At 35.9% G+C, this 18,167-nt stretch overlaps 1 protein-coding gene and 1 pseudogene across 1 annotated transcript in view; one reads left to right on the forward strand and one right to left on the reverse strand.

Annotated features, from left to right (window-relative positions):
• Positions 1 to 9,768, reverse strand: part of LOC105003455 (dynamin-1-like protein) — an 18,347-nt gene extending 8,579 nt beyond the window's left edge. Inside the window, exons 1-5 of the mRNA XM_010860628.1 lie at positions 9,721 to 9,768; positions 7,804 to 7,951; positions 2,581 to 2,627; positions 2,089 to 2,160; positions 758 to 844 (exon numbers count right to left, since the gene is read on the reverse strand). Coding sequence (XP_010858930.1) covers positions 758 to 844; positions 2,089 to 2,160; positions 2,581 to 2,627; positions 7,804 to 7,951; positions 9,721 to 9,768 — 402 coding nt within the window. The remainder of the gene's footprint in view (positions 1 to 757; positions 845 to 2,088; positions 2,161 to 2,580; positions 2,628 to 7,803; positions 7,952 to 9,720) is intronic.
• A 6,491-nt stretch (positions 9,769 to 16,259) lies between these two features.
• Positions 16,260 to 17,548, forward strand: LOC105003422 (annotated as a pseudogene).
• Positions 17,549 to 18,167: the final 619 nt, after the last annotated feature.

Consider the following 18,167-nt stretch of genomic DNA (forward strand, 5'->3'; position numbering starts at 1 on the left):
GTGGCATCACTGACTCGAAGGACATGAGTCTGGGTGAACTCCGGGAGCTGGTGATGGACAGGGAGGCCTGGTGTGCTGTGATTCATGGGGTCGCAAAGAGTTGGACACGACTGAGCGACTGAACTGAACTGAATGGAAAGTAGGGTGTAGGATAAGAAATGTCAAAGATGACTACAAACTTTTTGGCTAAGCAACTGGTACAACAGAGTTGCCATTTATTGAGATGGGGAGACTATAGAAAGACCAAGTCAGGTTGAGGGACACATCAGGCATTTGGTATTAGACACATCATGGTTTAAGTTGGACGTGTATATGTCAAGTCGACATACAAGATGAATATATAAGTCTGGAAATATCTGAATGTTGTCAGCATACAGATACTCATATTTATAAGTCATAAGACTGGATGAAATCAAGAGGTTAAGTGTACCCCCTTGACAAGAGGTCCAAAAATTGAGCTATGGGATACTCACTGTTTAGACATTGAGAAGATAAGTAATCAGCAAAAGAGACTGAGAAGGAGTGGCTGGTAAGATCAGAAATAATCCTCTAGAGTGTGGTGTCCTGGAAGCTGAGTAAAGAAAAGTGTTTCAAGGAGAAAGTAGGGCTCTACTATGTCAAATGTTGCTAAAAGATCAAGATAATTGAAAAAAAAAAAAAGGCTGATCATTCCATATGAGGTTAAGGAAAAACTATGTTGTTTGTTCAAGTAAAAACAAACATGACCACATCCACAATGAGTAACAACTAGTTTTACCTTGGTCATTCCTGGCAAATCCACAAGTGTCAGATTGACAACATTGGGTGAAAAAATCTTAAGATGAATTGGTTCAGGGCTTACTCCCTAAAAATAAATTTTAAAATATTATATTAAAATCACATTAAAATGTCAATGAAATAAAAATGCTAAAGTAAAACCTCATTTCAAGTATTATACATTAGATGCTTTTAAATGTTAACCCATAATCTCTAAAACATTTCAATAATCAAAACCTAATGAAACATACAGAAAATAAGGCAGCCTGCCATAGGTTATAATCCTATCCAACCTTATACTATTAATATACACAATTTATTACCTGTTATTTCACATTCTTTTCTCCTGATTCTCAGCAGATAACATTTCTTAAATATGTTTAATAGACTCAGTGCTGAACAAAAGAACAATGTATCACTTCCAAATTTATGAGGTTCTTGAATTCAGAGTGAGACATAAGTAACAAGTAATCCCAATCAGGGAAATAGGGCAGCAGTAACTAAAAGGTGACCTACCCAGAGTTCAATAATAAATCTTAGTCAATCACTCTAACAGAGACAAATATTTTGAATAGGCATAAAGAAATTAACATGGCTCCAAAAATGCCTTTGGGTCAGGAAAACCTTTCCAACACAGTACCCAGCAGATAAAAGGATTCAATAAATATATTTTTTTAAATATCAGTACTCAGCTAAGGCCCAGTTGTGCAATTAAATGTATCCATTCAAGAATGGAGGTAACAACACAAAGGGAAGGGAACAGAAAGGTAGTAAGAATAAAGAAAGAAGACACAGAAAATAGTAGCATTTAAAGAAGGCGGTGACAGTACCTCCTTTAAATATGCCTCCTTTACCATATAATGGTATCTGAGACCTCTAATTTAAATTCTCAGAATCTTAGAAAACAATTCAGTTGTTAACATTACTTTTCATTTTCACTGAAAAAAGAAAAAAACCACCTTGCTTTGCCTCTCTTTGCTTTCATAAGTAAATCTCAATTTACTCAGGTAAGAAAAAGAGCTCTTCAAAATAAATGTATCTTGTAAGTTATATATTGCTTCTTGAGTTACAGTACAATCAATTCACTGGAAAAAAATAACACTGTAAGAAGTATTAAATAGAAAAGCTATATAATAAAGTGATATATACAAGATCAAGAATAAACATCTAAATGAAATACCTGTTTGTATATGAAAGCTCTAAGAAACAAAAGTGGTTTTATATGAAGTTTTTATATATTTGAGAAAATACTCCATTAGTTTAAAAGACCAGAATACTCTTAATGATAAATTTACTGACGGTTATACTTTTCAGCTCTAAAAAGATGCCTACCTTATTATTTCCTGAAATCCTTTCTGTTTCATTTTCAATTTCTTGTCGAATTTCATCAAAATCTGTGTAAAGCTAAAAATTATTGAAACAAAAAAAAGTATTCAAAATAAGATTTAAAAAGTTCCTAAGAGGGCTTTGATAAATTTCACAGATGTCTATGGATCTGCTTCAGAGAATTAATAAACAAATTCTAATATACACAAACATCATTCTGAGCCAGAGAGTCAGTTTATATGAGTTTTCAAAGCTGCTTGAGCCTACAACAGTTAAGAGTCTCCAAATTAGAGAGAATAAGGCTCAATTTAAAATGTTTTCTAAATAAACTACTATGGTTAGAAATGTTACTAAGATAAGTTTTATTTTATAAGAACAACTGCTTCAAGATAACAGTGCTACATTGCCAATCATAAGAAAACTAAATTATCAGTTACCTGTACCAAAAAAAAAAAGTTTTCAACATGTTACTTCTTCAACATATTTTTGTATGATTACCTTATTTTTGGTGTGAAGAAATTTACCCCATTCTTCTGCTTCAACCCCTGGAAAAAGAGAAACTTCACTTATTGAAAACTATGGAAATTAGGAATTCAAAAAGACAGTACAATATTATTTGTTCCTACTTTGCCACTAACTATAAGCTAACTTATATTTGAAATCTAGATTTTAACTAATAAAACTGTTCACCTCTCCTCATATTATAATAAAATATGTATTTTTTTTTTGGTATCTAAAACTTTGTATTTGAGCAAGTAGATATAATGGGTATTTTAAAAAGACCTTAACTATATATTAAATGAATCACTACAATTATATAAAGTGAATAACTCCTTCTAATCCACCATGTGTTTAGTTAAAATTGTTCCTTCCAAGAATCCTTCATATGTAGTTCAATAGTCCCTGGTTCTGTATTTAGTATAATTTAGAGCAATGGCCAATTAAGTATTAGATTATATTTAATTATTCATTTTCATCCAATCTGGGACTTGTCGTTTTTTCTTTTGAACTTTTTATTTTGTATTAGAGTACAGCCGGTTAACAATGTTGTGATGTTTCAGGTAAAGAGAAAAGGGACTCAGCCATACATATACTGTATACTTTATTTTTAAATATCTTACATATAAAAGCAATTTTATCTGATGAAAATACTCAAGCTAGTGGCTAAAAGAACACTTGTGAATCATACTGAATAATAATGCAAAAAGCATATATTGTAGACTTACACACATAACTCAAGGTAAAAATTTGCAATATGTCAACAAAATAGCTAACTTTTTGTTCTGTTTTCTCATTTTTCATTTTAATTCAGTTTACTGTTGGCAACCCATAAAGTCACAATTTGCTGTTACTTTAAAGTGCTCTCAGTAGCATGAAGGTATTCTGTATGCATTTTCAAGGTGATTTTTTCCTCTAGGAACAAGATTATGTTTTGCCTTGGAATTGAAGGTAGGAAAGAAGTGAAATGGCAAGGGGTGGGAGGCTGGGGGAACCTGGCATGTATACTGTATGGAATTGCTACTCGCCAGTGGTTTCCAATAATAGGTCTGTTCCTCTTGCACTTGCTGAAAAAAGGAAAAAATTATTCATTTTAGGTACTATTTTGAGTGGCCTAAGACGTGGAAAGCAAGTTTTGCTCTAATTTTTCCAGACAAGCTAGAATGTAGAAAAATTAACTTCGCCTTCTCCAAGCATAGCTATTCTGCTTTTGTCAAATTCACAGTTTTAAATGTCTTAATGATTAACACATATCAGCCACCTGTTATCAAAATAAAAATGACTGTAAGATATTCAAATAATACAGAGGAAAAGGTGGAGCAGTTTCTTTGGTGGATAACGGTAACAAAACTGGATCCTTTTTGCACATAAAACGCTCACCTACTTGAAGCTTAGTACCTTCTTCCAAGAAGTCTCATTGGAGGATTGGAATAATCTAAGTGAACAGAACTCAGAGGCAAGTACTATATACCAAAGGGTTTTTTTTTAAATTTACATTATCATATAGAAGAGGTCTGGCTTCACAAGCATGTTTTTTAAAATAAAAATAAAATAAATTACATTCACCAAAAAAAGCCTGCATTGTGATGCAATGCCAAAAAGTAACAAGAACCACTAACACCTGCAATCAGTCAATGTGGATAAGCAAATAAAAATGGAAGGAAAAAAATGCACACAGCCTGTACGAGTACAAAAGCACACATGCAGGCATAATAGGAAAAGAAGGGCCAAAAACAAATGGATAAAGGAAACCTTTAGAAAGGTGTCTTGAGTTTTTCCATGTAGCAGGGTCTGTAGTCAAAGAGAAATAGCACAGAGTGAGAAGTTTAGTGCTTATCCCTAATATTTCAAACCTTTCTAAAAAATCAAATGTGCAAGAACCTGAACACATTTCAAATGCACATTCCAAATGCATTCAGTTATTCCAAATTTACAACTGTAAATTTTCCATTGCAATTAGTTATAATTAGAGGGATGTATATATTTTAAATGGCATAAATGAAGTATATTGAGTGTCATAATTTATTTTTATTTTCCACTACATTAATTTTATCACCTCTGGTTTCTAATTCTAATATAAGTGGATTGAAACTAATTTACTATTCAGAAATTTGCTATCTGATAACTACAGGAAAAGATAAATTACCTAATAAAAAAAAAACTACAAAATATATCAAATACATCTTGAAAGTAATAAAACCTTGAAAGTTTTTACCCTAATTGCTAAGACTGAATTTAATAGGGGTTTATTTTTTTTGAAATATATAATAAATTTAACAATAGTTTTGGTATTCAGTCAGCATGCCACCTTTGGATTTAGTCTAAAAGGAGATCTGAGGACATATATGAAAGGTATTCATGAAGTTCAAATTAAACCACTTGAAAACAGTTTTTGTTTTTAATAAGATTTTATCAGAAAATTCTTTTACATTGGCAGAAGTGGGGAGCAAGATGAGAAATACTATAAATCTATATACTGACACCTAAATTATATTATGTAGTTGGCAGAATGAGCTCATGTTAAATAAATTTTCCTGATAATTAAATTATACATGGTAAATATGTAAATATTTTATAAGAGTTTAGCCAGTTTTGATGGACCTATCCATGTTATGTTAGAATCCACTGCTCTTAAACTTACCTATCAATGGTAACTTTGGTCTTCGTTACATAATAAAGCCATTTATGTATAGACTACAAATCCCTATACGAAATGGTTAGAGACTAATTTTTTCTTTTTTGAAATTCTCCTGTTTTCCTCCCCTTTCTCCTCTATGGTTGCCAGGCTGCCAACTGGCAAAAGTTCATACTTTTCTGGCTATCTCTTGCTTCATTGTTTCTAATTTCCTCTAGAATAGAGTGATTTGTGTTAAGGTAGAATTGTTTATCCCGAGGATAAACAGGCTTTAATGATAAGTTAAAGAACTATCCTATTAACAAGATACATGATATTTAGTACTCAAAATTTACAGAATCTATTTTGTGTTCTGGGTGGCTAAGTTGTCATTTTAAGTATTATGTTTTTTAATATAAAAAATAAGCATTAAGCTTGAGGGGGAAAATATATATATATATAGGTAAAGACATGCAGATTTACTGACCCACCACCACCAATAAGAGACGTCAACAAAACAAAGTGAACAATACAGACAGATAACAAGAACCGACACCTCTACAGTTGTGAAATGTACACCCTTTCTAGAAATACTGCCCACGTACTCTGAGAGAAAAGATATCATCTGCCCTCTCCAAGGTGACTGAAGAAAATTAAGAGTTGAAAGAAACAGACATCATCATACAGTTTCTTGAAGTTTTAGTTTAAGGTATTTGGTAAATTTGATGATATTAACAAGATTGAAATTTTTGAATAATTATTCTATACATTTGAAATTGGACCACAAATTAGCCCAAAATGATTAAATTCAAGATTCAGAATTTCAATAATAAAGAAATATTACAGAAATGCAAAATGATAAGTAACATACCAAGAAGCTAGCTAATATAATCAAATGACTTTTACATATCCTCTGACATCCTATCCAAAAATATTGCTTGTAACATCTACAACTTCATTAATCTGCTTTAGTGATTAACTTTCTATAGTCCTTGTAGATGCTCATGACATGTCTTTTTTAAAATCCCTTTAAAATAAAAATCAAGCTATCACCACCCAGAAAGTGAAGGAAATGATCAGATGCAGAAATTAAAGTAACTTCACTGCATCAAACTAATGAAACTGCTGGAAAAGGACATGGCAACCCACTCCAGTATTCTTGCCTGGAAAACTCCAGGGACAGAGGAGCCTGGTGGGCTGCCATCTATGGGGTCGCACAGAGTCGGACACAACTGAACCAACTTAGCGGCAGCAGCAGCAGCAATGAAACTGCATTTAAAACAGATCTCTGGCAGAATGAGAAACAATCGTGTTACTCTGCTGCAAATGTTATTTAATAACTAGAACATTCTACAGGCTTTTCTAAGTAAGACAGATGGCTTCCCTGATGGCTCAGACAGTAGAAGAAGCTTCCCACAATATGAGAGATAAGGGTTCAACCCCTGGGTTGGGAAGATTCCCTGGAGAAGGGAATGGCAACCCACTTCAGTATTCTTGCCTGGAGAATTCCACAGACAGAGGAGCCTGGTGGGCTACAGTCCATGGGGTCACAAAGAGTTGGACATGACACAACTAATGCACAAATAAGACAGAGTCTGAGCCAAACACTGAAGATCAAATATATTACTCTCATCAAACATTCCAAACTTTACTAATGTAAATGTACAGTATATAATAGGGTACATATTTAATAAACAAACTCAAATATGTTGATAAAGAGAGCATTTCTTAAAATATTTTCAGTGTAACCAAAGAAGAAAGGATGATGCATGTCTTCTAATCCTGATACTCCACATTTACTATTTGGGTGAGGGAGGAATCTAAAGAACCAAAGTAATACGTGCTATATGTAAGTCTTAGCAAAATAAGCATAGTAAAAATAATAATAATAATTAGGAACTTTCTTGGCAGTCCAGTGGTTAAAAAGACTCCATGCTTCCACTGTAGGGGACACAGGTTGGATCCCTAGTCAGGGAACTAAATAAGATTGCACATGCTGTGCAGTGTGGCAAAAATAATAATAATTTTTTTTTCAAAAAATTATTTCTACAAATAATATTTATCTTGGATCGAAGGGCCAAAGATTCAAAATTCACAGGCACATGGCGAGACAGAAAAGTGAAGGTGAGATAGCACTGTTATGCTGAAAAGCTGAATTATTTTATTTAAATAAAATCTTAAATAAACTAAAATAAACTTAAATAATCTAAAATAAACTAGAATCTAAAATATTTAAATTCTGAAACAAAGTGAAAAAAACATTGCTTTAAACACTAGGAAAAAAGTTTAAAACATTCCAAAAGATACAAAAACTTTTCAAAATAATTGATTCTGTTTACTAAGTATCTCACTAGATCCTCCACTAAATAGTGTTAACAGGTTTACTGAACTACATTACCAAAGAGATTCTTTCAAAAAAGTTGACTCATAGTCCTCAAAAACAAAGAAGAAAATTACTCCCTTTTTACATGAGAAAAGACATATATCACTTTCTTTACAGGACTTCTGACTTCGCTATAGCCACTAATTTCTAATTAACTCATATCTTTTTAAGATTGACCAAAAATGAAGGAATTTTAAATAATTTTTATTCCAATTCTAAAATTTACCATTTTCTTCTCCTGTTGTTTTTCGTTTATCTTCAGGTGAAACATGGACTAGCTGCAGAATGAGAGGTCTCCGGGTGACAATACCAGTGCCTCTGGGAAGCAGGTCCCTCCCCACTAGGCTTTCTAGCACTGAGCTCTTTCCACTGCTCTGAAAATGGAATACACAAGAGCAAAATGAGTTTCTTAACAGATTTTTTTTGCAACTCAGTAAGACTATACTATATAATTTTTAAAAATTATTGCAAAGTCTTTTAAAATGAAATAAAATTAGTTGTATTTTCGATTACATGATCTTTATTTCTTTAAAATAGAAAGGTACAAAAAGAATATAAATGCTAGTACAAAATAAAATCTGTAATTCAAAAAAGAAGAATATAAAAGTTCCACTTGCCCATAATTTTCCTACCTTTTCTGATACTCTCCCAACCATATAATATTGGTGTGTATATATATATATATATATGTGTGTGTGTGTGTGTGTATGTGTGTATATATAAAGTATTTTCAAAACCCATATAATATTGGTATACATAAATTATGCCCATAACATGGAGATATTTTACTCTAAATGAGGTAGTATTATGTGTATTTTTCTCTAACTCACTTTTATTTTTATTGTAACAATCAGGGATATCATTCCATATCAATATATTAACTTCTGTGCTTAACAGTTAAATAGTATTCTGCATGTAAAACCAAACTCTAACTGATGGACATGTAAATGGGCCTTGCTACAATGTTGCAATGAACATGATTTGTACATACAACCATACTCACTTATTCTTTCCTTAGACTTATTTATTTAGCTCATTAAGTGAAACTGCTGTGATTAAAGAACATACAGATTTTATACTTCCACAGATACTGCCAGACTGACTACACACTACAAGATAGGAGGCACCACGCTGTGCTTCATATTCAATCTGCTACATCCACATCAACACTGGGCATTACCACTTTTTTGAATCTTAACTACTTTTTTTGGATAAACACTGACAGTTTATTTATATTTGCATTTATTTATTATTCAGTCAAGTATCACTTTCTTTAAGGACCTTTTGTGTATCTCCTTTGGTGATCTGCTTGTTCAAATGTTGGTATATTATGTTTCTCATTAAAGATCTTTACCCATATAAGTATATATCTTTTGTTATGTTGAATAATTTCCCTTAACTTTTTATTTTGAAAATTTCAAAGCCAGAAGAGTTGGAAGAATAGTTAACAGTGAATACTCATATATCTTAACAAAGATACCCTATATCTTAACCAATTATTAACATTTTGACATATTTGCTTTATATCTCTTCTTACACATGCACATACTTTTTTCTTTTGCTGTCTCTTTTGTGTTAGTTAATATGTCTTGACATTTCATCCCTAAATATTGTGGCATAGCTCTAAGAAAACAGCATTCTTCTATATAATCACACTATAATGATCTCACTGAGGAAATTTAACCAACACAATACTAATGAACAATAAATTATCTCCATTGTCTCTATTATACATTTTTATATAATACATAAATTTGAAAAAATTGCTATTTTTTCAACTTGGCAATTCATATGTTTTTCTGTAACAGTATTTTTCTGTACTGTATTTTTTCTTAATCAAAACCAGTACATCTTCTAATTTCTTATTCTCTACAAAGGCAAAAACCCTAAGCTCATCTACTGTATCAGAAAGGGTTTTTAGGAAACAGATGGCCCACTCAAGTTAGATTAATTTAAGGACAGTTTATTTACAAGCAGACTATTTACAAAGTTTTAGATGAGGGGGATCACAAGAGATAGTGGAATAACCCAGGCTAGTAGCAACACAGCAGCTCCTACCACCCACAAGCTCCAAGAGAAGGATGAGGATTTTCAGGGAGAGCCAACACCTACACATAGGAAGTCGAGTCAGGGGAGAATATACCCAGACTTTAGTCCCCTCCTTTTCCCAAGTCCTGTCGAGGCTCCCCATTTCCAAATCCAATCAAAAGTAAGAAAATGTTAAGGGCCCATTCCAGTTGTCCAGAAAGGTCCCCTATGATGGAGAACAGTAATGTTGAGTGTATAAAGTGGGTCCAATTTAAAATGTGATGGTTTTCGACGACTAAGTCAAAAATCTCTCCTGGTAAATGTCACATTGCACTTGAAAATGTGTGTGTCATTTTCAACTATCTTTTGATACTGATCTCTAACATAATGCCACAATGATAAGGGAACAGACTCTGTATGATCTCAATACCTTTGTTGTTTAGTCACTAAGTCATTTCTGACTCTGTGACCCCATGGAAGCAGCACACCAGGCTTCCCTGTCCTTCACTATCTCTATTCAATACCTTTAGACCACAAAATTTTTGCACCTTGTTTTACGTTCCTGGATATGTTTCAGTGTCTCCTAGTTTACAGTCTATGGGAAGGTGAATAGGAATTTGCGTTGTGACAAAACTATATAAATCTTTATTATGTTGAATTGGTTCACCATGATTTTCAGGTCTACTATATCCTTCTACTTCTCTGTATATTCATTCTATTAATTTTTGAGAGTCTGACATTGAAACTCCAACTAAAAATCTTAATGTAGCTACTTAAACTGTTCATTTCTTTCTAATATTTTACCTTTATGTTCTTTTTTCTGACCAAATTTCCCAGTTGACTATGACATTGATTTTTTGCATCAAATCTGTATTTTATTGATTTCACTTTGTAATTATTATTTATTTTTAATACTGTTAATTTGTTCTGTCAGTGTGTGCAAAACACCTCCCAGTTTCAGCTGGTATTCTTAAAAGGTCCTCCAGACTTTCCAGTGATTGGCTATTTTTTGATTCTCACATTCATTTGATATTCCATGGCTTCCTTCTTCTTCTTAAGTAGAAATTAATACACAGGTCTTGGAGCTTTTAGTGGTCTACTCCCAAACCACTAGCATGTGAGGGTTTGTAGAGAGAAACAAGGTCAACTAATTTTCTCATCAATGTTCATGGATCTGGGATTTTCCTATATGTTCTGTTTTTATGGTAAAGTCATACAAGATTAAGAAACTATTCTACCATTGCTGTCATCCTCCCAGAATCCCCAAATACAAAAAACTGTTTATGTCTCTGTGGGAAAAATGAACATTCATCTGGGTAGTTAATATTTTATTTATTTAACTGGAAGTAGACACAATGGTGTCCTAATATTCTTTGTACCTTTTTGATGTTTTCAGTATTTTGAAACAATTTTTTAATCTTTCAAATGTGGCACATGATTTTATACTGATGAGGAAATTAAAGAAGTTACATTTCCACCTCCCTCCCATACCTTAAGCAGATATTTGGTACAGCCACACACAGCTTTGATATAGGTCACAGACTAGTCCCGTTGTCCACTATGTCCTTCTGTGCAAGTGATCTATACTAGCTTAAGTGCCCAACTCTGCTAGAAAGTACAAAGTATTAGTCAAGCTACAACAGATACCTGGAAGCAATTCAAGTAATATTCCAATTTTATGTCACAATATCATAGATGGGAAATAAAAGAATTTTTTAAATTTTTTTTTGTTCTTATTGTCCAGATATTTATGCTTCACTACATTTGATGAATGGTTATAGTAGAAATGGATACAGAATTTTATAATCACAATTAATTCCCCCAGGAACTCTAAATTTTAAAGGTTTCTCCATGTCATCTAATATTATTTACTGATGCAGATTGAAAGTATGATGCCAATCTGAGTCTCTTTCCCTTTCAGGAAATCTTTTTTTCCTCCTTTCTTCTATTTTGACACTTGGGAGAATTCTAGGGTTTTGTAAAAGTTTAGATTTCAGAAATTTACCCAGGTTATGTCAACCCTTTCAATATTTGTGCCCAGCAACTGAAATATGAAGATGTGGGGAACTTTGGCTTACTGTTTGATTATTCTTTGTCCCTCTGTTCCAAGTGTTCTTTCTCAATTAACTATGACAAGGATTTTGGCTCTCTTAGCTCTCACCAACAAGTCTCTTCTCTAATTAATTTCATAATATATGATTTTGATTTGTCTTTTAATAGAATTTCTAAAGTTATTTTTCTATTTCATAAATTAGATTCTCAACAATATCAATGTGACTGTTGTTCCCCATCACCCACTATGCCATTTTATTCTTCCTTCTTAAATATGTCACAAAAAATACTTATTTAATGTCTCTCCTAAATTCTGTATCAAACTCATTTTGTTACTCTGATTATCTACCTTAGTCTCCTCCTTTGCAGCTACTGCTTTTCTACCAAATCTACCAAATTTTAAACATTGCCAACTTTTTTTTTTTTCAGTTCAGTTCAGTTGCTCAGTCGTGTCCGACTCTTTGCAACCCCATGGACTGCGGCAAGCCAGGCCTCCCTGTCCATCACCAACCCCTGGAGCTTACTCAAACTCATGTCCATTGAGTCGGTGATGCCATCCAACCATCTCATCCTCTATTGTCCCCTTCTCCTCCTGCCTTCAATTTTTCCCAGCATCAAGGTCTTTTCCAAAGAGTCAGTTCTTCATGTCAGGTGGCCAAAGTATTGGACTTTCAGATTCAGCATCAGTCCTTCCAATGAATATTCAGGACTGATTTCCATTAGGATGGACTGGTTGGATCTCCTTGCAGTCCAAGGGACTCTCAAGAGTCTGCTCCAATACCACAGTTCAAAAGCATCAATTCTTCAGCACTCAGCTTTCTTTATAGTCCAACTCTCACATCCATACATGACTACTAGAAAAACCATAGCTTTGACTAGACGGGCCTTTGTTGGCAAAGTAATGTCTCTGCTTTTTAATATGCTGTCTGGGTTGGTCATAACTTTCCTTCCAAAGAGCGAGTGTCTTTTAATTTCATGGCTGCAATCACCATCTGCACTGATTTTGGAGCCTAAGATAATAAAGTCTGTCACTGTTTCCACTATTTCCCCATTTATTTGCCATGAAGTGATGGGACCAGATGCCATGATCTTAGTTTTCTGAATGTTTGTTTTAACCCAACTTTTTCACTCTCCTCTTTCACTTTCATCAAGAGGCTCTTTAGTTCTTCTTTGCTTTCTGTATGTTGTATATATCAATTCAAGACAGCAACATGGGAGGATCCTGAACTCACCTCCTATCATGGGCACACGGAATTTACAGCCACAGATAGAACAATTCCCTCTGAAAGAAACTAAAAAATTAGATGAGCAACTCCTACATATCAGGCAAATGACAAAAACCCACACTGAAACAGGCTGGAGAGGCTGAGACACAGTCTCACCATAAACCTCACCCAGGGGTAGTGACCCACAGCTGTGAGGGAACTCACAACATTCAGCTTCTCTGTGAGGAGCAAAGGGTTTGGGCCCTACTTCTGGCAGCCCCAGCTTCTAAGAGCTGCACCTGCAAGACAGGCCACCAAAACATCTAGCTTTAAAGCAAACAGGGCTTGTATTCATAAGAACAAGGCAGAGTGAACTAAGAGTTCTTGAAGGGATTGTACAGGTTCACTGTGGCTAACCTCCCAGGTTACAGTGCAGAGCGAGCAGAAAAAAATACCCATGTCCCAGTTTCCCCTTGAAAAAGGTATTTTTGCATGTACTTCAAAAGCTGCTCCCTGAGCCTCCAGCTTCCAACTGGGCTGAACCTAAATACTAAGAACCTCCTCTAGGGATACTGATAGATCTTAGACAACCTAAACTAATGGGACCCACTAAGAATAAGGTAGGCTATTTGGACAATCACAAAGGTTCGAGAGACAACCAAGATCTAGGGCAAGGTTGAACAATAAGATGCATCTCCTACACAAGGCCACTCTTCAAGACTTGGAGAGGTTGCTGTTTATTCTAATGCACCCAAACCACCACAGAGACTCAAGGAAAACAAAGAAACAGAGGAGTATGTTCCAAACAAAAGAACAAGATAAAACGTCAGGAAAATAGCCTTACTGAGATGGAGATCAGTGATATAGCTGATAAAGTTCAAATTAACAGTCATAAAAATGCTAAAATAGCTAAGATGAACAAAGAGAGATTTTCAACAGAAAGAAAATACAAGAAAGTACCAAACAGAGTTCAACAACAGACTACATGAAGCAGAAGAATCAGTAAACTTGAACAAAGAGCACTGGAACTCATCTGCTGCTGCTGCTAAGTTGCTTTAGTCGTGTCCGACTCTGTGCGACCCCACAGATGGCAGCCCACCAGGCTCTGCCGTCCCTGGGATTCTCCAAGCAAGAATACTGGAGTGGGTTGCCATTTCCTTCTCCAATGCATGAAAGTGAAAAGTGAAAGTGAAGTTGCTCAGTCGTGTCTGACTCTAATCAGCAGCAAAAAGACAATTTAAGGGACTTATAGGGCAACATTAAGTGGACCAACATTCACATTATAGGAGATTCAGAAGAAAAAGAGAGAAAGGGGCAAAAAACTTGAAAAAATAACGGCTGATAATCACTGCAACTAAACTGGGGAAGATAAGAGACATTCAGATCCAAGAAGTTCAAAGAGTTTGTATAAGATGAACCGAAAGAGACCCAAACCATTTATAATTAAAATGTCAAAAGTTAAAGACAAGGAGAGAATTTTTAAAATAGCAGTACAAAATGACTTATTATGTATAAGGAAAATCTCCCACAAAATCAGTAGATTTTTGAATAGAAACACTGCAGGTCAGAAAGGAGTGAGTGGCACAACATATTCAAAGTGCTGAAAGAAAACAACTGCCAACCAAGAAATCTCTACCCAGCAAAGCTGTCTTTCATCATGGAAGAAGAGGTAAGAGTTTCCAGACAAGGATAAGTTGAAAGAGTTCATCACCACTAGACTGGCCTTAAATGTTAAAGGGATTCCTGCAAGTTGAAACAAAAAGGAGTGAGTTAGTAACAGGGAAACAAAGTATGAATTTCACTGATAAAAATAAATATATAGTAAAATTCAGAATAATCTAATGTAAAGATGGTAGGTTAATCACTTGTAAATCTAGTGTAAAAGACAAAAGAACTAAAAATAATTAGCAAGGGAGGGGAGTCAAAGCTTTATATAAGAGTTTTAGAATAGAATACACTATACTGATGTTATCAATTTAAAATAGACCATATTATCAATTTAAAACAGACTTATAAATAAGTTTTAAATAAGCTTCTTGGTAACCACAAATCAAAAACTTATAGTAGAAATGTAAAAGATAAAGAAAAGGCATCTAAACATACCACTATAGAAAAATCATCAAATCACATAGGATGAGAATAAGAAAAGGAAAAAAGAAAAGGAATGATAAAAGTCAGAAAACAATTAACAAAATGTCAACAAGTACATTATCTATCAAAAATTACTTTCAATGAAAAAAAAGTTACTTTAAATGTTAAATGGGCTAAATTCTCCAAATAAAAGAGTGCCTAGAGGCATTTAAAAAAAAAAAAGGACCCATCTATACACAGCCTATAAGAGACTCACTTCAGATGTAACATAATACACACTGAAAGTGAAAGGATGGAAAGAGATATTCACATTCAAATGGAAACCAAAGAAAGCTGGGGTGGCCATACTTATGTCAGACAATATAGACTTTAACACATGATTCACTGGGGGATTTTGGTAGAAACTAAAGTCCGTGGCCCATGATTTGTTATGTAAGAGAATATTGAAACATCTCCATTTGAGTAAATATCACCAACTTTTACTGTACTTCATGTACTTATTTGAAGCCTGAGAAACGCTGGACTGGAAGAAACACAAGCTGGAATCAAGATTGCCGGGAGAAATATCAATAACCTCAGATATGCAGATGACACCACCCTTATGGCAGAAAGTGAAGAGGAACTAAAAAGCCTCTTGATGAAGGTGAAAGAGGAGAGTGAAAAAGTTGGATGAAAGCTCAACATTCAGAAAACGAAGATCATGGCATCTGGTCCCATCACTTCATGGGAAATAGATGGGGAAACAGTGGAAACAGGGTCAGACTATTTTGGGGGGCTCCAAAAATCACTGCAGATGGTGACTGCAGCCATGAAATTAAAAGACACTTACTCCTTGGAAGGAAAGTTATGACCAACCTAGATAGCATATTCAAAAGCAGAGACATTACTTTGCCAACAAAGGTTCATCTAGTCAAGGCTATGGTTTTTCCTGTGGTCATGTATGGATGTGAGAGTTGGACTGTGAAGAAGGCTGAGCACCGAAGAATTGATGCTTTTGAACTGTGGTGTTGGAGAAGACTCTTGAGAGTCCCTTGGACTGCAAGGAGATCCAACCAGTCCATTCTGAAGATCAGCCCTGGGATTTCTTTGGAAGGAATGATGCTAAAGCTGAAACTCCAGTACTTTGGCCACCTGATGCGAAGAGTTGACTCATTGGAAAAAACTCTGATGCTGGGAGGGATTGGGGGCAGGAGGAGAAGGGGACGACAGAGGATGAGATGGCTGGATGTCATCACTGACTCGATGGACGTGAGTCTGAGTGAACTCCGGGAGTTGGTGATGGACAGGAAGGCCTGGTGTACTTCGATTCATGGGGTCGCAAAGAGTTGTTGGACACGACTGAGCGACTGAACTGAACTGAACTGAAGTGCCTCACTAAAGCATTTTAGTATTTCATTAGAGTGTGATAGGCAGTATAGCAGGCACATATAGCAGGCACCTCTGTGCAGGGGAACAGAACACCCAGTACAAATACACCATGGTTCACTGCATCTTGCCCTGAAAGAGCAGACTCTACACTTTCTGGCGGCATTTTTTTCCCCAGTCCTGTAGGTATTATTTCCTCTAGAATACATTCTTTTATTTTACCTGGTAGTTGACAAGGTGGATCTTTGCAGGAAGCTCTTTTAAAAATGCCACAAGGGGCTTCCCTGGTGGCACAGTGGATTAGAATCCGTCTGCCAATGCAGGGGACATGGATTCTATCCCTGGCCTGGCAAGATCCCACATAAGCTAAGTCCCTGCACCACAACTACTCAGCCCGTGCTCTTGAGCCCATGAGCCACAACTACTAAGCCTGTGTGCCACACCAACTGACACCCACGCACTAGAGCCTGTGCTGAGCAACAAGAAAAGCCAGCACAAAGAGAAGCCCATGTGAGTGAAACCAACACCTCCAAGCAGCAGCTGCCCTGCAACCGAGGAGGGTTTCTCTGGCCAGTGTTGCTCCTACCAGTCTACAGCATGGGGAATATCTTTGCAAACCTATTTAAGGGCCTTTTTGGCAAAAAAGAAATGTGCGTTCTCATGGTGGGCCTAGATGCTGCCGGAAAGACCACCATCCTGTACAAACTAAAGCTGGGTTGAATGGTGACCACCATTCCCACTAATAGGCTTCAATGTGGAGACCGTGGAATACAAGAACATCAGCTTCACTGCGTCGGACATGGGGGGCCAGGACAAGACCTGGCCTCTGTGGTACCACTACTTCCAAATCACACAACGTCTCATCTTTGTGGTCGACAGCAGTGACACAGAGCATGTGAATGAGGTCCACAAGGAGCTCATGAGGATGCTAGCAGAAGACAAGCTCAGGGACACTGTTCTGCTCATGTTTGCTAACAAATAGGACCTTCCCAATGCCATGATGCAGCCAAGATCACAGACACGCTAGGTCTGCACACTCTGCGCCACAGGAATTGGTACATTCAGGCCACCTGTGTCTCCAGTGGGGATGGGCCTATGAGGGACTGGACTGGCTGTCCAATCAGCTCCAGAACCAGAAATGAGCTATAGTCTTCTCTCCTCCCCTCTTACTCCCTCCTCCCCTCTCATTCCCTCCTTCTACCCTTGTTTTACTCTCACGTGGCAAACGTGCCCCTATGATGTGAGTGCCAGAAGCTTCTCCATGGTTGGTCACAGTGTGCTTCACCATGCTGTAAATGTGCAGCTGCAGCCTGCAACTGGGTTTTTATTTAATGTGAATAGTTCTTGTTTCCAATGAGTCAGTTTCTGGTACTCCTGTTCAGTATTGTGTGGTAGTCACTTAAGTCCTGTCCGACTCTTTGCAACCCCATGGACTGTAGCCCACCAGGCTTCTCTGTCCATGGGATTCTCCAGGCAAGAACACTGGAGTGGGTTGCCATTTCCTTCTCCAATGCATGAAAGTGAAAAGTGAAAGTGAAGTTGCTCAGTCGTGTCCAACTCTTCGAGACCCCATCGACTGCAGCCTACCAGGCTCCTCCGTCCGTGGGATTTTCCAGGCAAGAGTACTGGAGTGGGTTGGGGTGCCACTGCCTTCTCCATGTGGACTATACACATATAGAAAACAACAGAATACACATTCTTCTCAAGCACATAAGGAATATTCTTCAGGATAGGCCACAGGACAAGTCTTAAAAATAAATTTTTAAAAACTGAAATTATATAAAGTGTCTTTCCCAATGATCATGGTATAAAACTAGAAATCAATTTTAAGAAGAAAATTGGAAAATTC

The sequence above is a fragment of the Bison bison genome, unplaced genomic scaffold, assembly GCF_000754665.1.
Source record: "Bison bison bison isolate TAMUID 2011002044 unplaced genomic scaffold, Bison_UMD1.0 scf7180017864468, whole genome shotgun sequence".
In the NCBI taxonomy this organism is placed as follows: Eukaryota; Metazoa; Chordata; class Mammalia; order Artiodactyla; family Bovidae; genus Bison; species Bison bison.